General features: G+C 43.0%; 1 protein-coding gene across 2 annotated transcripts in view; it reads right to left on the bottom strand.

The window, feature by feature from the left end:
* Positions 1-5,961: 5,961 nt before the first annotated feature.
* EXT2 (exostosin glycosyltransferase 2) overlaps positions 5,962-27,945 on the bottom strand; it is a 108,963-nt gene continuing 86,979 nt past the window's right edge. Inside the window, exons 11-14 of one of the 2 annotated variants that reach the window (XM_087821820.1) lie at positions 17,701-17,844; positions 15,630-15,758; positions 13,645-13,727; positions 5,962-6,859 (exon numbers count right to left, since the gene is read on the bottom strand). In XM_087821820.1, the coding sequence (XP_087677946.1) occupies positions 6,721-6,859; positions 13,645-13,727; positions 15,630-15,758; positions 17,701-17,844 (495 nt within the window). In that variant the 3' untranslated portion in view covers positions 5,962-6,720. The remainder of the gene's footprint in view (positions 6,860-13,644; positions 13,728-15,629; positions 15,759-17,700; positions 17,845-27,945) is intronic. The other variant, XM_087821819.1, reaches the window with a different exon arrangement.

The raw sequence follows: 27,945 nt of genomic DNA, 5'->3' as shown, positions 1-27,945 counted from the left end.
CCTGGTCCCTTCTCTAAAAGTGAACTAAATCTGGTTGTTAGATGTACTTCTCCTCATTAATAGACTTCAAGGGTCAGGCTGTGTCCACAAAGATTTCCCTGCTGAGTGACTTACCGGGCTACACCACCCTGAGAAGATAATGATCTTTAGCCCCAGTGCTAACAGACAATGCTGTGTCCAGTTCAGTCTCACTGGACACTTCCGATGCGTTCTCAAAGCCTGAAGAAGCCAGAAATCACTCCTTAGGAAGTCCTAACTTGGAGAATTTCTGAATTTCCAGATTTCCACACAGCATATAATACGTTGCGCTGGGTGGTGAGTTTCCTTTTTCTCCCAAGGCTGTCTTAGGTCACCTTCTCCACTGAGATAGCATAGTAACCATGGGACCAAAGGAGCATCAAGCTGTTACTAATGGATATTCCTCCTTGTAAATTCTACAAAAGGGCCAAGGTGCAACGGGAAAGATGTACCAAGATGAAGAAAATCCTCGCATCTTCCATGCACTGCAGATGATGGAGCTAATGGAGTCCTCATCTGGCCAAGCTGTCAATACACCAAACCAAACTGGTAACAAGAACAAGCCTCCAGGCTGTTAGGAGAGAAATTACTGGGACTATCTCCAGAAAACAAGGAAAGAGATTGGGTGCAAGGGATGCAGAAGGAGGATGAAGGTAAGCCCCTCAGGATCTACCAGAGAAAGGCTATTGGAAATCCTATAGGAACTGCTGTCACCAATGCACAATTTTTGTTAATTACTTCAATTGTGGCTGTTATCCCCTTAATGAGAAACACAACTTCACTTCTAAGCAGGCAGTGAAGCTGGAAGAAAGCTGAAACCTGAAAATCAGCAGATACAGGGCTGCATACAGCCCTTACTATTGAAATTAAGCCACATCCAAAACATAGGGGGAGGATTCCAAATAGCTTCAGACAGCAGCCAGGCAGGCAGGGCCCTCACCAGGCACCGGATGGACGCTCTCCTGACTCGTCAAGAGGCCCAGATCCCAAGTTCTCATTTCAATAACATAAGAAAATAAACATGGGGCTTATTTATAGCACAGGAAAGGGACTGGGGCAAAAGAACTGCTCACTCGGTAATCCACCCTGACGGGGCCAGATAGGATCCAGACCCACAAGCTCTCTGGTAACAGAAATAGGGGCCGGAAGAGGGCTGGCTGCCAGCATCATCAGGTACAATCTGGTAAAGGCCCTGGTTAAGAGACTGAGAAGCGATCTGATACGTCATTCCATCTCATCACCCCGAATCAAAGTGCTCTTGCTGTGTCCCATTTCTGGTTGAGGAAACTAAGGCATGGGAGTGGACTCCCTCAAGGCCAAGGAAGGGCAAGGATACAACTTAAGGGAAGGCATTATGAGAAGAGGAAATGAAAAAATCTTTGCATCCTCCAGGCACCAAAAAAGATGGTGTTAATGAATACTCATTTGCAGTTAGGACAAAAACCTATGTGTGCAGAGTCCTAGGCCACTAATGGGCTGACACCATCCTACAGAGCTCAGGAGATCCCACTAGAATGAGAGCTCCTTGAGATCAGGACAGTGTCTTATTCAGTTCTATCCCCCAGATCTAGTACAGAGCCTGGCAAAGAGTATATTTTGATGAATGAATGCACAATTAGAAAAACTGAATGACTGAATAAGTGCTCCTACCTCACCTGGCTCACGAACTAGTTGGCTGTTCTTCAGCTGTAATTGCCAGAAAAACAGACATTCATTTTTATCCTTGGGTTTAGCTAATGATACAAGTTGGCAGCTACACATAAAAGCCCAAATAGATAAGTGATGACCCTCAACTTACGATGGGGTTAAATCTTGATAAACCCACAGGAAGCTGAAAATATCATTAAGTCAAAAATACATTGAATACATCTACCCCAGTGAATATCATAGCTTAGTCTCACCTACCTTAAATGTGCTCAGAACATATTTCTGAGCGAAATCATCTTGCTGCCGCCCAGCATCACATGAGAGTATTGTTACTGCATAATGCTAAGCCTGGAAAAAGATCAGAATTCAAAATGTGAAGTATGGTTTCTACTGAATGTGTATAAATTCCACAGCATGTGAATTTGAAAAATCATAACTCGAAGAATGTCTGTTCTGAAGGCAAGGCCCTATGATCTGACCTGCGGCTTAGGTCTAAAACAATGATTCCAGTCCCAGCTCTGCAGACAGCTCTCACCCCACATGCAGCTCTTGATGAACTGCAGACAAACTGGTGCTTTGCTGAGGAAACGTCTAGTAGCCACAGCTGCCTGGTACCTCTCAAAAACCACAGAGGCATCTTTCCCCTTCTCTGTCTTCCTCCTGACAACCTGTGCCCTCAGGGGGGCTGGGAAGAAATGCAATCCGAGGCCCAACTAGTTGGGAGAAGGAGGAGGGAAAAAGCTCTACCCCAAAAAGGTTGTAAATTTGAAAACATGAAATGCCAGATACCGCCGATCGTCAGTCACCCTTTCAAGCTAGGAGAGGGGGTCAAACTCTCCCGTCGCCTTCCCTGTGTTGCCAGAAATGATGGGCCTGACATTAAAAATCCATGGCCCAAAGCTGGCTGTATAGACCCATACACCTTCTCCAGGAACCTGGAAGTCACAAAGCCTGAGGCTGGGGATCCCCGAGTCCACTAATGGAGGTGGGAGAGAGGCTGAGTTGAGCTTAGAATCACCATTCTAGAGAGAGAGGGAACATCCTAAATTGAGAGTGGGGTCCTGGCAGCCTAACTTTCTACTGCCAGGAGCAGCTCCCTGAAGCCTGTTCACGGTTGGCATAATGAGGCCAGAAGCTGTCCTGGATTTTACTTAGAAGCAGAAAGTAGTGAGGATCAAACACCAGCCTAGGATGGGAGCCCAGGGCTTGGAACAGAGCTCTGGGATGAGGTGAGCAGACAGGCCCCACAGGTTTCACTGCCTCTGAGCCCTGCAGTGGAAAGCTCAAATTGCTTCCAAAGTCTTCCTGGATGGCAGCTGCCTGCCAACATGGTTGGCGCTGCTGCCAGAGCTGCTCCTCAGGAAGTGGCTGGAAGTAGCTGGGGCCAGGTTAGCACTCTGTCTCTGCCTCTCTGTGCCAGAGCTGCTGGGGGAACAGCCCACTGTGGCTTCTTTTGCTGCAACAGATTACCTGGGCCAAGAGAAATGGAAAAAGCAGCCTACCCAAAAAGAAGCTACTGCCCCCAAATCTAAAGAAACCCACCAGGCTCAGAATGGGTGGTTCATAGGAAACTTCCAACACCCCAAACCTCTCCTCTTGAAGCTGGGTTGCCACAGATCTTCCACCTGCAAACCCAGGGAGTGTCGCACCGGAACGAACCACTTCCTTAGCCTGGTTTCCGCTGTATCTGCTTCCTCATTCTACCTCGGCGGAAAGCCATTAAAGGCCTGGGATTTTAACCCAGCAGTCATATCTTCAGAACTTGTGGCTAGAAACATACTGTCTTCCAGTGGTAGGAATACTTCACACTCCAATTAGACTACCGTACTAGGAAGCAGTTAAAATCGTGGCGTTATTAGCAATTCCTCTGGCAAATGAGAGCAAAGAGGGAGCTGCCTCTTCCAGCTCCCAGTCCTGGTCAACACAGGCCAGGATGATTGTCACTTTTTCCCAAAGGTTGGAGAGAAACTAGCCCCTAAGAAGCACAGGTGTGAGGCCCAGTTGGAAGCACGCAGGCAGTGGTGCAGAGCCAGAGTGGTCAATTTTGAACATCATGACACTGAGTACCAAGAGGACACAATACAGCACCATCTGCAGGAAAGAACCAGAGAGTCTGAGAACACAAACTGATATTTTCCTCTTTAACTTTTCCAGAAAAGGAGGTTCCTGCCTAAACATGTGTGAGGCTTGGGAACATACACAAGAACATTAACGCTAATGTTAGCCTGCAAAAAAGTGCTTCTGACCTTGCTCTATAAGCGGCCCCTCCGAGGGGCAAGGCAGTGATCGAGTACACAGATGGGGGCTGGGCCAGCTCAGGTTCATCTTCCATGCAGGCTAGTAGGATGCACTTTCTTAAAAAAGATTTCTTAATCTAAACCCAGCTGTTGTCTGCTATAGGGCTGGACAGGACGTTTTCATTAGTATTATTGTTCTGCTTCTGAAACCAGGCCCTGTGGCATCCCAAGAGCAGATGATTGAGAACCAAGCTCATGGGTGAGGCCTGCTGGTGAGCAGCTCAGAAATCCACTCACAAGGGGGTGTAGTGCTAGACCCTCTGAATCCCTGAGTCATGATCACAGTCTATATGCCTGTCTGCTCACAGGAGACAACCTTCAAGGTCAGTTTCAAGTGCCTAGGATACAATACTCATTCTATGACAGAAATTATTTTATAATATGTTGTAATATCTAACTCCCAATATTTCTGGAGGTAGTGAGGTACTTTAACTGAAGTTTTAACACCCTTAGAAGGCCAATGACCTTAAGAAAGTGATAAAACCACATTGACACAGTTCCCCAGGGCTCCCAATGATCTCAGATTAAAGAGTTCTTCCAAAATCAAAGGGCTAACAAGGCTTGGGGGAAAAAAACAAAACAAAAACCCACTGGGATGGAGAAGTGGATGAGAAACCAGCCACTACGGCAGCGCCTTCAGTGGTGTCAACATGGACAGACACATTTGGAGGAGCCAGGCTGAGGGAGAACACGGTGAAGTAATAGATTTAAATAAAGTAACATGAGCACCACTCCTGACTTCTAGCGCCTACTTAAATGCGAGGCTCTCCCCCCATCTGCCCCAAACCTGAAAAGCAAGCTAGAGTGCTGTCCAAAAGGTCAGTGGTACTGTCAGCTACTGGTATCTGAGTGACAAAAGAAATCACTTTCTCTTGGTTCCTATCCTACCACCCCCAGTATTAGGGATATGAGACAAAATGCCTTCCCATACGCCCTGACTAGTATGTAACTATCCAAATAAAAAGTATTTCTTGAGCACCCATATTTGCACTGCACTATGTCGAAAAAGTCACAGCTTCAGTGTCTGCCTCTGCACAGTGAATGAACTGAATGAGATGGTCCCTCATTTCTTCCACCTAGAAGTCCACAATTCTTTCACTCTTTAACATGAAAAGCAAAACTCTCATGATTTCCACTTCCAATTTTACTACTGCACAAATTTTTCTCTGACCTCTCGAAGTTCATCGGCACATGTGAAGTGACTTGCAAAAATGACAAGGTCAAACACGACAGCATCATCACTGCTCACCTTTGTGTCACTCAACAGAACAATAGGATGTACTAGTGACTTGGACTGGCATACAACTAGGTTTCAGTAATTACATCCATATTCCAGGCAAATTGTTCTATATTTTGTGTTCTGGGGACATATGTTATGGCTAAAGCCCAAACTGTGGCTAATCTTAATATTAGAGCCAGATAAATCTGTTTTGAATCCACAACATCTAACATTTGCCAGAGTAGATTTGTTCATCAACTGGGCTTAAGAGGTATAATTCACACATGTGCAGTATTACTAAATGCTGAAATTTAATGATTTAAATATACCAGCAACTATTGCAAAGCAGTTGTTATAGCAGCATTTAACATTAGCCAGAACCTCCCTGGCTAACGTTACGTTTATACCAAGAGAATGAGGGAAGCTCTGGCATCCCCTTGGGGTGGGGTAACAACTCCCTCAACTTTCACAGCATGGTACTTGCTAGAGTGACTCAGTGTATGGCTATTGGTGACCCTCTGTTTTTCCCTGAGAATAGCTACAAAAGACTGGCCGTACCTAATAAGGGAACAAACAAAACCTTTGAAGGTTTTGGGAAACATCTTCTCCTAGAATGCTTAGTTTGGGGATCTTACTCTGTTTGATTGGTACACAAGGCACCAGATATTCCTCCTGGCTGTGTCTTCCCAGACGTGGACGCAGATGGGAGGTAAGAGAAGATCTAGTTAAATACACAAAAGATGTTCCTTAGACCACCGATAATCACTGTTTTAGACATAGTAGAAAAAGGAGTAAAAAACAATTTTAATCATATCAAAAAGCCAAACCAAATAGGAATAGTTCAAGGAGCTTATAGGATCCCAGCTCAGCAGATGATGCTTCTCTGTGCATGAGTCCAGTGCCCCAGGTTCCAGGTGCACAGGGTGGGGCAAGAGTAGGTTTGCAGTTGCAAGTACGTGAAGAGTTTATTCTTGTATTATTATTTTTAATTATTGTATTATCTTCCATAAGAACAACATTTGCCTTACCCTGTATGTCAAATCCCACTACGATGTTTGGATTTTGCACCAAATTCTGAGCGTGGCTTTTCCTCCGAAGAACTCACTGATTTGAAATAACTAAAAGTGAGATATGGGTATTTTCTCCATGATTCCTTGAATCTAAAATGGGCTGGTAGGTTTCTCTCCTCAGCAGTCTTCCAGTCAGTGAAGTTTCTTTTGGATGGTTCTGTCAGAACTGGAAACCAAGGAGACTGAGCTGGACAGAAACCTGGAGCGCGCCTCCAAGGCTTCTGCTTGGCATCTTCAAAAAGACACCATGAGAGATCATAGAAACCCCTGAACAGAGCATGCCCAGCTCAAGGTGCTGGTATCCTCCTGAGGTTCCCATTCTTGAGAAAGTAGGTCAAGGGGTACATGTCAAGATCCAGTATGTCAATCTTCCACTCCAACGTCCCTAACCTCAATCAGAAGTGCTGGGGAGGCTGTTGTGCTCTTCCTTTGTCCAAGGCTAATGTTCAGACCTCCAGCCTTGGCAGGTTTATAAGCTGCCGATGTTGGGGAAGCTCTTCAGTTTCTCAGGGAAGTCGTCTTTGTACAGGACAGGGTCAGCACGGTGCTCCACCACCTTAAGAGGCATTGTCCCAAAGACTGAAGCGAACTTATTGATGCACTCAGACCTGCGGAGTTTGGGGAGCAGGAGGGCAGTTGAGCAGATGAGAGGAATGGGGGTGGGGGGAAAAGAGAAAATGTTCGAGAGAGATGAGAACAAAATACATAATATTCAACATCAACAGAAGAAACCCAAGTAGCCCCAGCCTGCTCCCAGGTTCTTAAAAAGGCTGAAAGGGTGTGGACAAAAGAAGTGACCTGGGGGTACTCTGGCTACTAGTTCAGTGGGAGAAAGTGAACAGGGAATGCTGCTTGGAGGGCCTGCAGAGGTCAGAATACCTCTTCCCCTCCCCCTTAAATTCCAGTCATTCTTCCAGATCAGCACGAGCAGGCCTCAAACTAAGGTGGATTAGCTGCCAACAATTCTTAACCCCATCTCTGCCAGCTAAAGAGAAGGCAACTGGTGGAAAGGAAAAAAGCCACTTGGATCTGAGCTTACTGGGGTTTAACAGGCAGAGGGTAAGCTCTTACACATGGAACAATGGAAGCAAAAAGAAGCTAATGGGGGTGGGAACCTCAATTTCAAACAATAAACTCTTCACCCATTCAACCAACATTTGCTGAAGGCCTGTAAGTGGCCATCTCTGGGAATTACCAGTCAACTCCCACAAGCTCTTCTAGGAAGCTGAAGTTCACATAGAACATCTTCCATACTTTGAGCCTTGTCTATGTCAGAACCAGCAGCCAACAACCAACTGGGTGACAGAACAGCCCAGCACTGCAGAAGCAGGGGAGAGTCAGCTTCCTAACCCTCCTCCCCACCCCCACCCCCACCCCCACCACCCCCCACCCCCGCCTGGTGAGTAACCTCCTAGGAGGTGAGCAGGTCAGGCAAGCTGGCGGGAAGTGGTTCTGGTCAATCAGGCCAACTGAGAGTGACAGCTGGGTAATGAGGACACTTCAGCATCAGACCAGAGGGGAATAACAAGCCTGTAAAAACTGCGTTTGAAGTTGAGGGGAGCTCAAGGATGGATTTCAGAAAGGTCAATATGCCCTCTCCTCAGTTAGGCCACAGCACCTGAGAGCTACAATAAGAACAAACTAATCAGAGGCACAACCATTCACAAGAAGGGGCTGAATTTCCAGACACAGAGCAGAAGTCTCTTCTGTCCTCAGAAGTACTATAAGCTTTGGTTCAAAGCATTTGAATCAACAACCAATTAATAAAAAAGCCAGTCATTCTCAATCCTTTTCACTTTGGCCACTATGTTTCTGGAAATATCTGTTACTATTTCATTTTGAGCTCTCCTCGCTAATATCGTGCCCACCAGCACCACAAATCAGGAACTAACACTTACTGCATTAAGAGTGCTTTCCATGTAGTAGTAATCCATTTCACCCTCACAAGAGCCCTATGGTGCAGGTCCTATATTACCCTCATTTTACACTGGGAAGACTGAGGCACAGAGAGGCCCAGTAAGATATCCAAACACCAAGTGACTAGTAAGAGGCAGGGCCAAACTCAGGCATTCTGGCTCCTAGGGCCAGAGTCTTACTTATGAGGTAACACAAATTTATTAACACAATTCTAGGGTCCAAGGGGAGCAGCTAGAAATGAACAACTGTTGAGCATCTACTACATGCCAAATAATTTACATACACAATCTTACTGATTCCTTAAAGTGACCCCCTCTATATGCCCAAGGGTTGTGTTTGTCGCTGTTTCGTGATGTGGGCTGAGACATTAGGACAGAGAGGTTAAATAACTTGGCCAAGGGTCAAGAGCTGGAGCGTGTGGAGCCGGGTTTCAATCCACGCTTGCAACCAGCAATAGAGCCTTCGTTCTTCATCACACTTGACCATAACTCGCAAGGAACAGAGCTTCCCTTCTGCTGGTAGTCACTGAGACTCAGGAGGCCATATTTATAAGTTCCAAATTGAAGAGAAACTGGGCAAAAAGACTGAGGATTTTCAACAAAATGGTATGAAGCAAGCACTGAACAACAGCTTCCCTCTCCTCAAATAATGGGGTCACAGCAGTGGCAAAGTCAAACCTCTCCAGGGCCTTACTTTTGACAGTTGTTCTGCCTGTAATTATGTACGGATTCTTTTAGTTTCCAGCTATTGCGCCTGTAGAGTCTGGCTAGCAAAGCCCAGCTGTGCCCAGGATAAGGTACCAGCGCGTATGTACTAAAGAAGAATCATGGCTCTTGGCAGAGCAGAGAGGCTCCACGGCCCCCTGGAGAATACTGAGGACAATGTCTCCTCTGTACCTAGATCTGCCAACAGGGCCAGGCCACCGGCAAGAGGCCAGCAGAGCTCGGGCCAGCCTGCCTTGCTGACAGCTACCCCTGGCTTACCCAGGTTTCGTGAGTACGTCTTTCTCTCCACACAGCCTGCACTGGCTGGCCACTCTGAATGGTAAAGGTCCTGAACTCTCCCGCCAGGTACTGGCAACATTTCCTACTTTCTTTTCACACAGGGGATCTGATCTAAGTTAGGGAATAGACTAGGGTAGACGAACTTGGCTTGCTCCTGGTGCCCACCTGAGTTGTCAGTTGTCCAGCTACCCCATCAGTAACTGTTCCCCTGGGCTGTTTTCTAATTGAGTACAAACAGGCCAAGAACTGCCAATGTCTATCTCTAAAGTCTGGAAGTATCTGGGGGGAGAAAGGACTAATGGTTTTTCGTTTTCATTTCCAACACATACAATTACCTAAAGTAACCAGAAGCCTTCAGGACTAATGCCACAGAAATTGAGAAGGAAACAAATTCTGCCAGGTACTTTGCTACAAGCTTTCATGTATTATTACTTTACTCACCAGCATATAATACAGTGTTTGGTACAAAGATGCTCAATAAATATTTGTTGAACCAATGAATGAACACTGTCATTTGATAGATATTAATACTCCCATTTTAGGAGATGAAAAGACTGAAGTTCAGACAAGGTAAGTCAATTTCCTTAAGTCAGACAGCTAACAAGTGGTAAACCCATTTGAACAATGATTGGACTGAATCAAAATACTATGTTCTTTTACTTAACACCGTCCGCCATACTGCCTTGACCTTACTGAAGCTATTGGTCAAAGTGAGCAGTAACAAATTCTTCTGGCTCTTAAAGAAATAACAGCAGAACCTGGAAATGGATGCTGGGTAGTACAAGCTACTTTCCTATGCAACTGAGATTTCTGATTCTGGAACCTAAAGATAGAATAAATAAGCTTATTGAACCACAAAACCCAACACGAGGTTCAGAACTCGCAAAGTGGTTAATTCCTTTCATTGTTGTTGCAAAATGTGTACTCTGCAAAGGGAACCATTACAAAAATAAAGGCAATGAACTCTACAGTCCATTTCTTGGTCTACACGAGATGGCTTAAATCATCTTCTTCCCTCCCAATCTAAATGCCTTATTTAATAATTCAGTGATCCAGTCTTTAAATCAAATAGTTTTACTCAATTTCTGATTTCAAGACTGAATCCCTATCAAATTTCTCAAAAGGGTAGTTTAGATTCACTAACTCTACTTCTTCACCAGAGACCCACACTCTATACCCTCTATGACATTATTTTTCAAAGTCACCAATGACCATTCCTTTCAAAGGCCTTTTCCCAGTCTGCATGTTCCCTGCTTATCCGCTGCTTCTGAGCACTGCAGATCTTGGTTCTCTCCTGACCTCTCCAGTGGCCCCTTCTCTGTTTTCAGTTACTCTTTCTGTCTGTCTCCTAAATGCCACAATTTCTCAAGATTCTGCCCTTGGTCTTTCTTCAGTCAACTGCCATCTCTGGGCAGATGTTTTAATTTTCTTTCTAGAATTCTAGCTCCACATTTTCAACTGCCTGCCCCATATCTACACCTGAATATGCAGAGGGCAAAAGCCCCAAATCACCTACCTTACAGCTCTCCAACTTCAGCCAGGATTACAATATCTTCCTGTCCTCAGTTATACTGTTAAAGGTAGAACTATTCACCCCACCCCTCCCCTAATTAGTGCCTCCTCCTAACAATACCACTTCCACTGTTAAAGGCACTACCATTCTTCCTGATGGGAAATCTAGAAGTTATATATCTCAACTCCTTCTCCATAACCTTCCCACACCTATCCAGCTGGAAATAAGTTCTGGCACATCTTCCTTCGGGGGGAAAAAAAAATCTCTTGCCATTCCTTCCTTCCTTCCTTCCCACACTTAGTTTAGTTTAAGCCTTCTAACTGTTCTTCAATCTCTTTACTTCATTCCATCCTATGCACTACTTCCAAATTAATCTCAAAACAACACTACCCTGCTGCATGTAAACAACAGACTGGGAATACAGGAAAAGAAAAAGAAAAAAAGCTACCCCCTGTTCAAACCTTCTATGGCTTACCAGAGCCTGAAGAAAAACATTCAGGTTCCTTAATTGGGGATTCAAAGCATTTTGGCACTAACGGGCCTACTCGATGCTCTAGCCAAATTGAACTTTTTTTTCCTCCTAGGTTAACTCATAATTTTATTTCTTCTACAATTTGATTCAAGATCCAAATAAGTCCCATATGTTGCAATTGGCTGATAGTCTCTTTTAAGTCTCTTTTAGTCTACAGGTGACCCCTCCTTTATTTTCCTACAGCTATTTGTTGAAGAAACTGGGTCGTTCATCCCATTCCATATTCAGACTTGCTGACTGCATCCCATGGTGTCCTCTGATGCGTTCATCTGTCCCCTGTGAGTCTTGTCTATCAGTATTTAAATCTAGAGTCTTAATCAGATTTGATTTTGGGACAAGAGATACTTCAGAGGTGAACACTCATCAGGAGACACAGCATGTCTACTTGCCATGCCACTTGCTAGCCGCCATCGATGTCCATGGCCTAGACCCATCACTTCTTCAGAGTCTGCGCAGCAGTGATCCTCTAATTCCATCCTTTCCTTCCCAGCTCACCAGCTGGAATTCTATAGACTAAATCCTCTCGTGAACTATCTGGGTACCCTGAGGTACAGGTGACATGGAATGAACTTAACTGCTTGCTAAACACACCTTGAACTTGTTGATGGGTATCTTTGACTATACAGTTCCCCTTCCTGGGATATCCCCTTCTTGCCCAGAGTATCATCGGCTGGGATCCTAGGGATCTCTGAAGCCTCACTTCAAATACCACCTCTTTTACAAAATTATTCCTAATAATCAACCTAGCAAGAAGTCACTTCTTTTCCCTCTGATCAATGATAACATTTTGAGCCTCCCTTGTCCACTTATCTCATGTAGCTTTGGATTAACTTTGGGGTGCATGTATATTTGTTGTTGTTCATTGTAAACTGATATAATTTGATTCAAGCCTAACATCTGGGAAGCTGACTAATTCTATTTTCAAAAGCCTCTTTCTAATAGGAGGCATCCACATCTCCCTTGGTTACTTTCTTCAGTATTTAGTAATAAATATATCTAACTTAAATCTCTCTCACTGCATTTTAAGTCTCTTCACATTTGCAATGAACACGGTGGTGCTAGACAAGAGTTGTTTAGCCTTAACATGAGCTTCATGGCCATTATCAGGTCAACTTTTCTCCCTACAATGCCTTTCTTGGACTATATAAGCCCACCTTTTAACTTAGCCTGATTAATAACCAATTGCTTAATGCTATATATTCTCCCAGACACAGAGAACAGTGGTAGGTTTAAATAACAACTTCATGTATTCCAACAGAAATATAGGCGGGGTCTCTCTTCCAAATGAGCTATCACAGTTAATGTCACTGCCCTTGACAGTGTAATATTTAAACCAGTGACAGATATTTCCCAAATCACAATAATATATCACATTGACAGTTGGTAACAATCATGTCATTTGGGGCAGATATTTATACATGAAAGAGATAGACTATTTGGAGACGAAGAGTAAGGAGGAGTAAAGCATTATAGAAGAATCCAGGCCAACTGAAAAGAACAACTTTCTGTACAAAAAATCCTCCAAGCCTAAAGGATGTTATTATGGCTGATGGATTTAAGAAATGAATGCTGCAAACAGAAGCATGTGAGGCCTGTGGAAACTTGAACTAGAATCCCATTCTACAAAGCCACTGTAACATTCTCTGAGTGGATTTGGGTCCCTTGACAATAGTGCTATGGATGTCAGAGCTTGCTGTTTTGCACAAGGAGCTGCCTTTTGGAAGAACTGGGTTTGATTCAAGAGATTCGAAGCTTGGGGACCTTTGGGTTACAAGAGAGAACTACTAGGTCTACTGTAAGATTATTACGGTCTTCAGGGAAGACATGCACCTCCACTCCTTTTAGACTCACCTACAAGGCCTAGTGTTACCTCCACACAAAGCTGTGCCTGTTGAGGAACTGACTGAGTGGGAATAAAGGGAGTGTTTCAGAGCCGCCCTGCTTCCCTCTCTGCAATGGAAAGACCTGTGCTTTCAATTCTGTTCTTGCTAGGTGTTTTAGTAGTGTCAGCAAAGGTAATTTGTCTCTGGTGAGTTTGGTTTAATTCTTTCTGATCAAACTTTTACTGTAACATGGAGATATTACCCTGAAAAACCACCCAGTGTTTCCTTGGAATTAACTAGCTTCCACTCAAATGACTGTGGATGGTGAACTGCTTATAGTCTAAATGGAGAGTCTGGCTTCTGGAGCTTAAGGCCAGCTATATTTTTAAGACCCTTCCAGCCATTACAAATTGAGTGAGTAGCATTCCAAATTAATTCTTTGGGTGACCTGGGCTTGAACTAACCCAATTCCCACAGTGCAGAAGGAGGTGACTATGGCTACCAGCTGCTGTCCTTACATTTCCAAAAAAGTCCCATAAACAGGCCCTAGGCAGGAAATGGGGATCAGAAGCTAGGGTGGACTTTTGGAAAGAGGCTCACTCACCTCTCCACCATGTGTGTCTGGTCCAAAGAAAGCCCATCAATGGCTGTGCATTCAGGACATTTGAATTTTTTTCGTGGTGTTACCTGCCAGAGGAACACAAAAATACCTGGCTGTCAGCGCCAAGGACAATAAAATCATGCTTGTGACACCACTCTGCATGCTTCTGTTCTGGAAGTGGAGATGCCTGTTCCCTCTATACACACACACACACACACACCTCTCACCATTCCTCCATTCAATTCTGTCTGGCTCGGCCAACAGCAGAACTCACAAGGGCCCAATAAAAAAGGCTTGGAGGGCTTTTGCCTTCTGTAACTGGAAAGAAGTGGTGATGACAAGCTCCTTAATTCCTGTTTAATGACTGTTTTCTCACTGCCAAGGTCCTTGTATAAACACCATTTGTTCTTGCAGCCATAAGGGCGATGAAATACAGCTTCCCATAACTTTCACCGTAACCTTAGTTCCAACAGGCGCTCTTTCGCCTTCTCCCAGCTCGTGGCAAACTCTATGAGCCGCACCAAGCTCTTAAAGATGCCAGGTTATTTTGCAACTCCCTTGAATTAGAAAAAACAATCCAATGGTCCTTCATCCTCTGAATCCTTCTTCCTGATTCTCCCCCACACTCCCAAACCTTAAACTTCCAATGCTTTTTCTAACAAACTCATGGGAAGCTGCTACCCTAACCCAGTGAAGGTAAGTAAACAGCAGAGGGGCAGAAGGGGGAGAAAGCTAGACACCAACTAAGGCAAAGTTAAGAAGCACGGGACACCAGGAATTCCTATCCAGAGTACACAGGCAGAGCCAAAAAGCAACCTTGAAGCATGTCAAAAAGCAAATTTGGAGATAAACTTCCTTTAAAATGAGTTTCACAATTTACACTAATTTTCATGGCAGCAAGCTGCCCATGGAGTTAGAGAGGTGGGGGACAAGATGAGGACTGGGTCAGGTTTGAGAGCACAGACAGTGACTTCCCACTTTCCTTAGTCACTGGGATTTAATTTGGCTCCTCTCATCAGTTAATAGTACAGTGGTGCCTCCGTTTTCGAATGTACTCTGTTCTGGAAGCCCGTTCGAGTTCTGAAACGTTAGAAAACCAAGGGATCAACAGCCGACAGGTGGGCCTCAGGATCCTGCCCTCAGCGGAAGCCTGTGGCATGTTCGACTTCCGAGGCGTGTTTGAAAACCGAAGCATTTACTTCCGGGTTTACGGTGTTCATAACCCATAATGTTCCTCAACAGATGTTCAAAAACCGAGGCACCACTGTTTGAGGAATCATTCGGGAATGTCATACTATGCTTCCAATATAGGAAGATTCTAGTATTAGGAATCTGGCCTAGAAGGAGTGCCCATTGTCATAGATGGAATTCTAATCCAGAATGAAAAAAGGTTAAGATGATTCTGCTCATAAAAAAAGTGTGCACTCTCTACATATCTCAGGATCTAATTTGAGCAAAATCTACATTTCAAAAGATATCTATCCCCATGAGATCTTTAATATATTATAGGGAAGGTAATTTTTAACACCTGTAATCAGTATTTAAAAACAATGTTTAGGACAGCTACAGTTATAATGGTACAAAGTGTACTATCTTCTCAATATCTATAAAAAAGATTGGCTACCTTAAGAAAGACACAAACTGTATCCTTTAGCCAAAAGAACTAGATTTCAAATCAGCTTTGAGAATAAAATTAATTTTTTTAAAACACAATTTGTAGATGGACCATCACAGCCGGATACTGAAGTTTAAAAACAGTAACTAAAGTAACTGTGTAAAAAAAGGAAAATACGTTTAAATTATCAAAGCCTTCAATTTTACAATGTGACAGTGTCACTCACAGAATCTTAAAAAGCGAAAAGGGAGCTTCAAGTTAATCTAGTCTAGTACTTCATTTACAGTTATGAGAACTTCGCAAGCTCAGAGAAAAGAGACGTGCCCAAGATCACAAAGCAAGTCAGCGGCAGAGCTGGAAGGATGCCTCCTACCTTGATGACAGCTTTCCCCGTGACATTAGCCACCAGGAAGTTCATGGCAATGTCTTCACAGTTCATATGAGCATCCACCCAGTTCTTGATGTCCCCAGGCATTTTGTAGGTATACAGGTAATTAAAATACTATCAGGTGAGACAAAAAGAAGAAACATTCAAATAGCAGTTCCCTGTGGCTGACACACAAAGTGCAACTCAGTCACGCTCCTAAGATTAATCACAAGGCTGTCTCAACAGAAAGGGCAAAGGAAGTATTAGAGTGCTTCTGGTCAGATGATCAAGATCTTTAATATTGCTATTCTTTTCAAAATCACCTATTGTAAGCCGAGTCGAGGTACAAAGGGAAGCCCTCGTAGGATGCGGGCCCTCTGGACTGATTGTTTTACAAATACTGTTCAGAGACACACTACATACTCATCTTTACTAAATCCTTCCCCTCAAGTCACAATGCTCAATCCTGTTTTCTCTATTCTTTCCATAGACTGCAAAGAGAAACAGAGATAAATTAATGGTGGATCGACGTTGCAAAGGCATATGCTTTTTACAAAAAGGAGGCAATTCTGAAACTGCGATAACCTACACATGAAATAGTGTAGAAATTCATGGGGAAAAATTTTATTTTATTTTATTTATTTATTTTAAAATATATCTTTATTGATTTCAGAGAGAGGAAAGGAGAGGGGGAGAGAGAGAGACAGAAACATCAATGATGAGAGAGTCATTGATCAAGCCCATGACCTGGGCATGTGCCCTGACCGGGAATCGAACCCCGATCGCCTAGATTCTAGGTCGACGCTCAACCGCTGAGCCACGCCTGGCCGGGCTCATGGGCAAAAATTTTAAAAAAGTGTATACAATCTACTACCATAAACCCCCTAAATTATAAACCTTATTTATTTATTTCTTACTAGGAACAAAAACCATTTCTGGATCTAGAGCCCTGAAAAGCACGAGGGTAGCAGTGCTGAGATAACGACAAGCAATCAATACAGACACAGCTTAGTTAACTGAATGAACTGTGTGGGCTGAACAGACCTTTCTCCTCACATCAGCTCCTTATACCACTGTTGACAATGGACAAGTTGTTACTATCTAATTAAACCATACACTTCCAGGGAACACTCTATTATCAAACCAGATATTCTAAAGTCCAGTGCACACCCTTCAATCGCTCTCCAATTAAGAGTCAAAAACAAGAAGTAATAATTCTCAGACAAGGAGAAATACAAAAGGCTCATAAATAAACAAAAGGAATTTCAATCTCACTAGTAATCAAATCAGTTAAAACATTGAGATCCATTTTCATGTGCATTTCATGCAAGGGAGGCTATGGTAAGATAATTTTATATTTTGCTGGTAGAGTGTATATTGGTACAAACAATGCTGAAAACGTAGAAAAAAATATATATCACAACCTCCCCAAAATGTTCATTCCCTTTGATAGAATTCTCCTTCCAGGAATCTATCATAATTGTCAAAAGTATAAACAGTTAAAAAATGGATATTAATCATTAAACATTAGCTACAGTATTAAGCATTTTCTAAAGCAGCAAAAAGTTAGAAACAACCTAAACACGCAATAATAGAATAAAAGTTATACATAATTTATGGAATACTAATATAATGGTATATTAGCAATTATGTTAAGAAGGAAACTGTGAAGAAATGTTAATGACATGAGAAAATGCTCACAACATAATACATTAAAATAGGCCAGTGCGAATATTTATAACGGTACATATGTATATGTGCATAAGTAAATAAATAAAAGGCAAAGTGGAAAAAACATCTAAACAACAACAATGGTTCTAAGTAATATACAAGTGACTTCTCTTATATAATAAAATTTGTTCTGAAGTTTCCCTATTTCCTATTATGAGCACATATTTTATAACTAGAAAAATGAGTTTATTCTTTAAAAAATATCATAAAACATGGCCTTCTAGGACCTCAGAGTAGAACATTTTTCATTAACTCAGCAAAAATTAAACTAGGCCAAATAAAGTGAGTATCATACTTTCAGTCAACTCAGACCCCACTGCCCACCCCAAGCTACCCCATACCTTACCTTGTGATAAAATGCTGCTCCTGTGAGTACCATGGACACTTCATTAGTCCACTCGGACTCATACTTCCACTTATTCATCTCGTGGTCCCAGAGATGCAGACGACCTGGGTAACCCACCAACCGGTCAGGAAATTCCCGCCAGACCTAAGGATACAAACACATCAACAATTCATTGCAGTTCAGATACAACCAAGCACAGTGAATGTGAAGTTACACAAACAGGTACTGACAGGTTCCAGAGGTTCAAATCTTCACAAACTAAGGTCAGAATGTACATCTGAAGACGTTCATTTGAACAGTGCTAGTTCTCCCAATATTCAAAGACAGATGTCGGTTCTGATTTCCTCCAAAATTCCTGTGCTTGCTTTGGAAATTGCAAGTAATGTGGAGAAATAGCTTACTGAATTGGGCCACGGTAGGCAATCTCTTAACATACAATGAATAAATAGGTTCCATTCTTAAAGAACGCACAAATGAAGAATAAACGGAACCCTGCAACTAACTTACCTATCCTGATTTCTATTAAATTTTGGTAATGGTGAAAACTTATAAAGTCTCTGTTTCTTAAAAAACACACACAAAACAAAACAAAAACTATTTCTCCACAGTACAAAGCCAGCCATTCTTAGGACCTTTTAGAAGCCTTAATTTAAGTACAGACAATCTGTCTGATTCTATAACCTGTAACATATTGAAAACAAAAACTAGATTTCCATATTTGAAAATATTCTTAGGTATAGTTTTGTTAAACAGAATTTGGGGGTGAGGTACTTCCAATACCTTTCCCCATGCATTTCTGTGTAGTTTCGTTTAACCTTTAGAAAAGTAGTTCATACCAATAGTGAGTATTGACAATTTGCCAGGTTTTCAGCAACATGATTCCTTACCCTTACCAGACCCCTAGACAACAGAGTTCCTGAGGACCAGCCCTGGGCCTTCTTCTCTTCTTTAAACTCTCTAAGTAATCTCATCTAGTTTCAATCACTTTAAATATTTCCTATAATCTGATGGCCTCTACATTTATGTCTGGCCCTGAATGTAGATCATCTGAAAGTAGACAACCAACTACTTCCTTACTATCTTCAACTGAACAAACGACAGGCATCTCAAACTTAACATGCCCAAAGTGTAGCTCTCTACTCCATATCCCCATAAGCCACTCTCTCAGTCTTCTCTACTCAGTAAATTACCTACCCAACCGCCCAAGGCCAAAAGCTAGGAGTCAGCCTTCCTTCCTCCTCCTTTTCCCTCTCCCCACATCCAACCCATTGCCAGTCCTGCTGGCTCTACTTCTAACGACCTCTTACCATGTCTCCTATCTCTCTCTCCAGTTCAAACCACCCTCATCTCTCACCTAGACTGTCAGAGGCTTCTAACTTATCTCCTTGCTTCCATTCCTGCTCTTCCAAATCACTATTAGAGCATCTCTAAAAGGACCATTCCTACAACAATATTAGGGTATTCTGTATAGGATCATTCAACCAGTGGGCTCTAACCTATTTTATACACACATATATTTAAAACTTATATTCTTTTCATTATATATTTACCCGCATACAGGGATGGGCAAAGGTAGGTTTACAGCTGTTCTTTAGGAAACACAATAATTAATAATATATAAGGGTAAACTCTATAGTTCATATACTCACAACTGTAAAACTACTTTTGCCCCACCCTGTATATATGTTATGTGGTCATATTGCTACAGCCACCAGAGGCTTCCCAATACCCAAGTGTCCCCGAGCCCAGGGAGGACACTTCGTTGCTTTCCCAAGGGCAGAGCCAGTGAGCTAGCACTTCCCTTTTCTAGTCTGTCAGGGCTGCTGTAACACAGTAACACAAACCGGATGGCTGAAAACAACAGGAACATACGAGTCCAAAATCAAGGTGTTGGAGGGCCATGTTTCCTCTGACACCTAGAGGGGAGGGCCCTTCCGTGCCTCTTCTGAGTTCTGGTGGTTGGCTATCAGTCTCTGGCACTCCTTGGCTTGTACATGCACCCTCCAAACCTGTCTTCCCATGGCCTTCTTCCCTCTGTGTGTCTCTGTCCAATTCTTTTTATAAGGATACCAGTCAGAATGGGTTAGGGCCCACCCAATGACCTCGTTTTAACTGGATTACCTCTGAAAAGACCCTATTCCAAATAAGGTTACTAAGAGTTAGAATTTCAACATATCTTTTTTAGGGGGACACACTTCAACCCATAACACCTCCCCCAAAGTCTTTAAATGTTTCATCCCCAAAACAAAACAATGGCTTCCTACTGACTAAGGACATCCAAACTCTTCCACATGTTCTAAAGGGTCTTCAACCTCTCCTCTTACCACGTTCTCTCAGACTGCAGTTGCTTTCTGTTCTTTAATCATGACTAGACTTCAGGCCCTTGGCACTTGCTATTTCTTGACAGCAATGTTCTCCCAGCTCCTCAAAAGGCTGCTTCCTGCTCAATAAGCAGCTCTCTGCTTAAATGTACCTCCTGTGAGAGGCCTTCTCAGAGCCTATAAGGTAAACACCACCCCCAACCAGCCATTCCTCATCATGTCCCTTCACCCCATACTTCACCAAACTTTCATTTTTTGGAATTGTTCAGGTTATTTACTGTTACTTACTTATTATCTATTTTCCTCCTGCAGAATTTAAACTCTGCAAGGACAGAGACTTTGTCTTATCCGCTGTGCTGTCTAAAGCACAAAGAGTGCGGCACACGCCAGCATTCCACACACACGTGTTGAATGCATGAACGGCGACTCTCAGCAGGCAAACACTGAGGGAAAGAACGGAACCAGAGAGCCTTCTCTGTTCATCACAGCCAGAACCATTATACTCCTTAATTCAGAAAGGATGTCTGCAGCAGTATTGATCAGCCGGCACCATTAATAATAATGTGATACCCTTTGTGCGTGAAGATCGCGGTAATAATTCACCATCACTAAAGCACATGGTTTAAATTGCTTTACCAGAAGCGGGTAAAGGGATATTTGCTGAGTCATTACGCTGTCTTGCCCAGTCCTCCTTGTGATCATCTACTACACACTTTTTATGTGATGTCTGACCTGGGTCTTGAACGTGGTCTGGAGCTGTGAAGAGAGCTTTCCTTTGTGTGAAACCAGCTCACCTAACAGGCACTCAAACCCACAACCTTGGCCTCATTAACACCATGTTGTAACCAACAGAGTTAACCGGCCACAGGCATCATCCTAATAGCTGCAGACAAATGAATCCATGTCAGACATTTCCTCAGATGTGTAATGCTGCTGCTGTGTTCCCTATGCTGGGGTTTATATTTCAGCAGATTAAAATAATATGATACTATTAGTTTTATAGAGCCCAGAGCAACAACATAGTATGTGAGCCATAACTTCTGTTTGCTCTGTGGGCCTGGGCAGACTCTATTAAAATGCGCGGCCAGTTTCCTCCTCTTGGCACCAAGCACCTGCCTGTTGAAGTCCCACCAATTCATCTCAATGGAATTAAAGAGATTTCTGAAAGACTCCAAGCACAGTTACTAAACACCAGGGATGGGCAATGTGGAGGAAAAGGGGTGAGATGGGGGGAGAGAGGGAGGTACCCATTCAGTGGGAACCTCTGCTAGATGGAAGCTGTACTCCTACATTTACTAGAGTCAGCACAGCGCTGTAACCCATGCAAAAGCAGCTGAAATCACGTTCCCAAGGGGTCTCTCTTCTTTTTTGGCCCCCATTTCCAGCAGCACTAAAATACAGTTTTAGGGCTGAATGCTGTTAAGAGTCCAGTCATCTTCCTGTTAGCTGAAGACACTTATCAGCATTCTCTCTGGAGGGACTTAATTGGTGACACTGGGTCACAGGATGCTAGACCGCAGTGCTCTGAAAGCATGCGAGGTGTCCCGAGTTTCAGATTCCTGTGAAGCCTGTAGTGAGCACTGCTCCTTGTGCGAGGCCTCTCTGCCCTTCACTATTCCAGGCAGCTGGATACAATCAAGATACCATCCTTGTCACTTCATCTATAACTCTGCAGCTGACTACAGGATCAAAACGGAGTGGAACAGAAGGGGTCGGGCTCTCTCTAATCGAGCCCCAGTGTAGCACAAAGTTGATCATGTACACAGTAAAGCATTTTCCCAGCCCGAAGAGCAAGAACTCAAACTCGACCCCCTCTCCTCTCAGCTACCCACCTCCTACTCTAATTCATCTTTTTCCTTTTTACTTCAGGGAAATGCTCTGGGGTCAGCCTTTTGGCATGACTAACAAATGCCTTTATATATTGTAGTGGGGGCATGTCAAACTTCACACTATACCCCCACGGCTCTAGCAGCAGTGCTTCACAGCTCTCTCAAGTCACAAAGCCATCGGTCCATTGTTTGCCTGGATGACTGAAGCCCTCCACATATAGTGTCCTCCTCTATTTTTAACCGCACATATCTTTAACAACAAAAGCCTATGTCTGTTATAATAAACTTGATGCCTTGGTTAGGGGCTCAGTAATAATTTGAGTAGTCCTTACATTTGAGGCCAGAGATTGGTAACAACATTAATACCATCCCCCAACTGTATCCTTCCAATCTAATTTTTATACTTTTGGTCCTAACCACTTCTTTCCAGGATTATGAAAACTTCCTCTTCTGGACTCCCAGCTGTGACCACTTGGCTGCTTTTAGAGTTATCGCTTTTGCTTTTTAATTTTTAAGAATCCTGAGGTCTTTTGTGGCTTCCCATTACTAGAGGATCAAACTAAGATCTACCTTTGTTTATAAGGCCCAGGAGGCAGCCTAGATTACCTCCTACAGAAAATACAACAGGAGACAGGGTTAAATCAGATACAGAACTGCCTCTGCTGCTGACAAGTCGTGCAAGTGACCTATTCAAGTTGTCCTGCTTTCATTTTGCTATCTGCAAAGTGAGGGGGTTGGATTAAGTGACCTCTAATGTCCTTTTAGGGCCAAAATCTTTTATCTTCTTCCTTACTAAGCTATTCCCAAGGAATCTAGCTCATTAACTGTAATCAGTTGCAAGTTATAGGTTTCTAAGTAGCATGGCCTACATTTTACTCAGCTTTGTTTAAAATGCCATACACATATGGGTACCTAATAAATGTTCCTGAAAAGGGGATAATGCACTGTATTCTAAGCCGGCTTAGGGAGTGCATTTTAAACTCAGGGTGTGTGCTAACCACAGTCACATTCAGGAAACCGACAGGGGGAGAGGGGGGAAGGTGTAACCACAGGTGGTGCCCATCTGGGATATACAATTAGGAAATCATGGGTCAGCTCTAGGAAAAAAGTAACTCTCTGAAGTGGCTGCTACAGTTATCACACTTTCAAAGGCACAGCTCCACGGGGATATTGCTACTGGGTGAGAAGGAGGCCACATGTATTAGGACTTGTGAGCCAAGAGATGGACTAAGTGGTGAAGGAAGTATGGATCCAAGGTGCACCAAACTGGGCCAGGGTTTCACTTCTCTCCTTGCACATGCCCCTGAGCTTTTCAAATACCCAACCATCAAAGTGGAATAGAACTCTATGAACCAGGCCAGACCCTGTGGTCACATGCCGGGGTCAGCCAGGACAGAGATGCAAGGAACCCAACTTGCATACGTCTTTGAATTACTGGCCCTTCAGGATTGCGTTGCATGCTGCCCAGATGGGAAAGGGGTAGCTGGCTGCATTCCAATTCCTGGCTGGTTTCCACAGAGGAGCCAGTGATCGGATTCACTCTCAGCCCTCTGGGAACAAAGCTCACCTTTTACATTTGGAATTTCCTGAAATGAGAATGGAGAGACTGATTGCTTCATCTTCAGCTCATGCTTTTCATTACACTGGTGGTTGGTAGTTTTGTCAAGGGGGTGTCCAGGATACAATTAAATGCTAATGTTGGACATCTAGAGCAAAGAAATCCTAAAGTTATCACCTGGAGTTCCCTAATGCTGACCGGTTTTGACAAACATACATGCATGTTGTGTTACGTATTAAGATTTATCTGTTAGATCACACCAGTTTTCCTGAGAGACCTTTTCAACCCAAGGCAGGATTCTGCTTATAATAAGCCAAGTAGGGTCCTGACTGGTGTGGCTCAGTAGGTTGGAGCGTCGTCCTGTGCACCAAGGGCTAGCAGGTTCTATCCCTTTTTGGGGAACATATGTGAGGTAAGCGCTCGATGTTTCGCTCTCACATCAATGTTTCTCTCTCTCTCCTTCCCCCTCTTTTTTTTTTTTAAAAAAAGCAAGAAAAACAGTATTGTGGGAAGGCTTCTGGGGTTTTGGCAGCAATCCTATTTTGCTCCCGTCTGGCTGGAAGTTAGTGCTGTGGTGCTGGGGGACATGATCTCCAATCCCTTTAGGCCTGGGGCAGTGAGAGACGCAAAGAGACAGTCTGGAGCTGGCCACAGTTGACAGAGGAATGTGCACTAGAAAATCTTTCACCAGTTACCACTGTTAGGAGGACACAACTAAAGAAGGTGGCTTTACAACACTCGCATCCTCCTTGAACCTGTCAGCTCTCGAAATGGCATAACCATGTACCTTCTGTGGACAGCAAGGAGAGGCACACTTTGATGGTTTAGCTGCTGACCCCTGCCGACACTATCTCAGATTTGCAATCAGGGATCATTTGAAAGCAGAGATCATCTGACTCAGTTCCTTCACTGTACAATGAGCAAACTGAGAGCTGGAGTGGAAGTGGCTGTCCCAAGGTGACACTGCTAGTTCAGGCTGGGTCCTAACTGCCAGTCTAGTTATCTCTTCATGAAGTCATAATTTCTCACTGTTCTGATTTTATAAAGCACCTCATCTCCCCATGCTCTGTCCTCACTTATAAACAAAGAAGTCACATGTTGTCTTAAATCACACGCAATGTCGTCATCAGCTCTGGTGCTTGTGGCTGAGATGGTAAAGTCACATGTGCATGCTGAATGACCAAGTTGAGAACAGAACGCGGTAGGTGGAGGTGGGAAAATGACAAAACCCTTTCCTCTCAGCAGTACTCATCTTCTAAAAGCTGAAAGCTCTTCATGAATGTGGTTTCCATTTAGCAAAGAAAGCCACATGCTCACACCACTAGAAGGAACTCCCGTCAGCTGTGTAGCAAACCAGTGAGATTGCACATATAACATCCCCAGTCCTACTGGAATCTTGCAATCTGTGAAGCTGTGAGGCACAGAAGGAAATACCAGCAAAAGCAGCTGAACAAAAGATTAAACTCAACTACTATTTTTCATGAGGCAATGAATCCCGAGTGATAATAAAAAAGGAAAGAGACGTGAGATGGAGAGGAGGGGAGGGAAGGGAGGAGAGGAGAAAGAGATGGGTCAGGATAGGGCCATGGGTTTCTGATTTTGTGCTCCTTCAGACCCACTAAGCATGAAATCATCTTTATTTGCATAAGCTCAACTCCAATGGGGGCCATACCATTTCTAAGTTTGGTCCCAGGGGATTGCTTAATGAAGTTAAAAGAATAGTGATCATAAGCCAATGGCTATTCTCTTTAAATCCTGCAGGAGTAGAAACAGAAACTTTAGTTTTTATAAATAACCATTCCCGAGCCTTCAAATTTTCAAGTTGATTTTGTTTTCTTCTCGCTGTGGCAAGGAAGGTAGCATTGACCTAAAACCCTGTAATCCTGGCTGACTTCAAAGTATAAATGTGGTCAGAATAATTTCTTAATGAGTAAAGTCATCATAGTGCCCTGTGTGTGTGCGTAAACCCCAGAATCCCTTGGTGGAGAATCAAGCAGCAGAGGGACTCTCCCAAATTACTTATTTATATCCTATCTATTCCACACACCGCCAAAATGATTTGAGGTGGCTCATGATAAAAGGTAAAAACTACAATAAAGTCCAAACTGTCAAAACAAATGATGCCCTCAACAGAATTAAAAAATAAAATAAAATTCTGCCCTGGCTGGATAGCTCAGTTGGTTGGAGTATCATCCTGGACACCAAAAGGTTGCAGGCTCCATCCTGGTTGGGGCACATATGGGAGGCAACCAATAGATGTTCCTCTCTCTCTCCCTCCCATCCTCTAAAATCAATAAAACATATCCTCAGGTGAGAATTAAAAAATAATCCAGAAATTTCCATCTATCTTAAAAATATGAATCCTGACATCAAGTTCTAGAAAGGCCATCCAACAGCAAGCTAAAGTCATAGAGATGGAGAGATCTAAGTATCCCTATTAATTCATTTATGCATTGAACTCACAGATACTTATTGACCTACCACTATTTTTTTAATTAAACATTTTATTTTGAGACAACTGCACATTCAAAAGAAGTTGTAAGAAAAAATGAGGAGATCCCATGTACTCTTTACCAGTTTTCCCCAGAGGCAACTTGCTAAACTTCAGCGCAATACCACAAGATGACACAATCAAGATACAGAGCAATTCTACCACAAGGGTCCTTTCTGTCAATCTTTTATAGACACCCACCCCCATCCAGGTTCCCTCTGGCAAACATTAATCTGTTCTCCATCTCTTTAATTTTGTAATTTCAAAAAGGCTACATAAATGGGATAATAAAGAATGTAATCTTTTGGGATTGGCTTTTTTCACCCAGCGTAATTCCCTGAATATTCATCTATGTTTGTTTCTTTTTCTTGCTGAGTAACAGTTGTATGGATGTAGTAGTTGAACCATTTACCCACTGAAGGAAATCTGTGCTTATTCATTTTTGGCCATTACAAATAAAGCTGCTACAAATTTGCATGGGCCAAAATTTTTGTTCCTTTGGGATAAATGGCTGAGAGTGCAACTGCTGGTTCATAAGGCAGTTGCGTGTTTAGTTTTATAAGAAACTGCCAAAACTGTTTCTCCAGAGTGGCTGCACCCTTTTACATTCCCATCAGCAATGTACAAGTCATCCGGCTTCTCGGCATCTTTACCAGCATTTGGTGGTGTCACTATTTACTTTTTACCTTGCCCATTCTGAGAGGTGTACAGCGATATAAAGCATGGTTTTAATGTGCGCTTCCTTAATGGCTAAATGCTGAACCTCTCTTCACGTGGGATCTGCCATCTGTACCTCCTCTTCCGTGAAATGTCTCCTCATGTCCTTTGCCCATGTTCTAACTGGATTGTTTTTTACTGTTGAGTTCTGAGGCTCTTTATATATCCTAGATGCTTAGACCTTTGTTGGATATGTAGTTTGCAAATATTTTCTCTCTCTTCATCCTCTTCAAAAGGTCTTTTACAGAGAAGTTTTTAATTTTGATGAGGTCCAATTTATCAATTTTTCCTTTTAAGATTATGCTTTTGGTCTTATGTCTAAGGACTGGGTTTAAACTGAGATCCAGAAGATTTTCTCCTTAAGTATTTTTTCCTAAAAGCTTTAAAGCTTTGTTTACATTTAAATTCATGATTCACTTTCAGCCGATTTTTCTGTAAGTTGTGAGGTTTAAACCAAGGTTAAACTTTTGCCTATGGATGTCCAATTCATCCATTACAAGTTGTTGAAAAAGCTATTTTTCCTTCACTTAACTGCATTTGAACCTTTTGTGAAAAAACAGTTGCCCCAACTATTTTTAGGGACTGTCTTACACTTCAAAGGGTGAATACAAAAATAAAGCATATATCTTGTTACTAAAAAGCTTATCATTTAGAAAAGCTAATGACGTATGCATAAAAAGCTAGAGATGAAACAAAGCAAGGGTACGAGAAAAGACTTAAGAGACAGTGAGATTACCTCTGGGTGGGGAGGGAAAGCAGGGAATCAGGATGAAGCTTTATGGATTTTACTTCACGGGGAGAAAGGTAAAGAAAGTTAAATTACAAAGTCAGGACTGAGATTCTCACTGCCCCCAACCAGATAAGTAAGTAGCACAAAAGTATTCTTTGCTGTCTGTCTAGCAGGCCAAGAAGTGGAAAACCAGCATTTCCGACCTAATATAGAATAGGGAATTACTTAACTTTAAACAACTCCTTATAATTTTACTCACAGAAACTAAATAGGAGAAAAGTCAACGTCCAAAAGCATTATGTTCACTCATTTAGTCAAGAAATGTTTACTGAGCATCTGCTATGTGTCAAGCACTAGGCACAAAGTAGTAAACAAGGCAGACACAATGCTGTCTGAATGGACAGCTCTAAAGTGGAGTTTTTCAATCCAGCCTCAGACCTACGCTGTGGAGTTAATGATGGCCCTGTCTGTAAGTTACTCCCTTCCTTCCTTCCTTACTTCTCTAAGAGCAGAGTGTCAACATTTCATCAAGACTTCTGCCCTACCCCTCAAATCTTCAGCACAACACAAAGCTGGCTGGGAACTTAGAGATATTACTT

The sequence above is a fragment of the Miniopterus natalensis genome, chromosome 11 (genome assembly GCF_054644295.1).
Source record: "Miniopterus natalensis isolate mMinNat1 chromosome 11, mMinNat1.hap1, whole genome shotgun sequence".
NCBI lineage: Eukaryota > Metazoa > Chordata > Mammalia > Chiroptera > Miniopteridae > Miniopterus > Miniopterus natalensis.
Note: the sequence above shows the minus strand (reverse complement) of the source record. Positions and strands in the feature narration are given on the sequence as shown.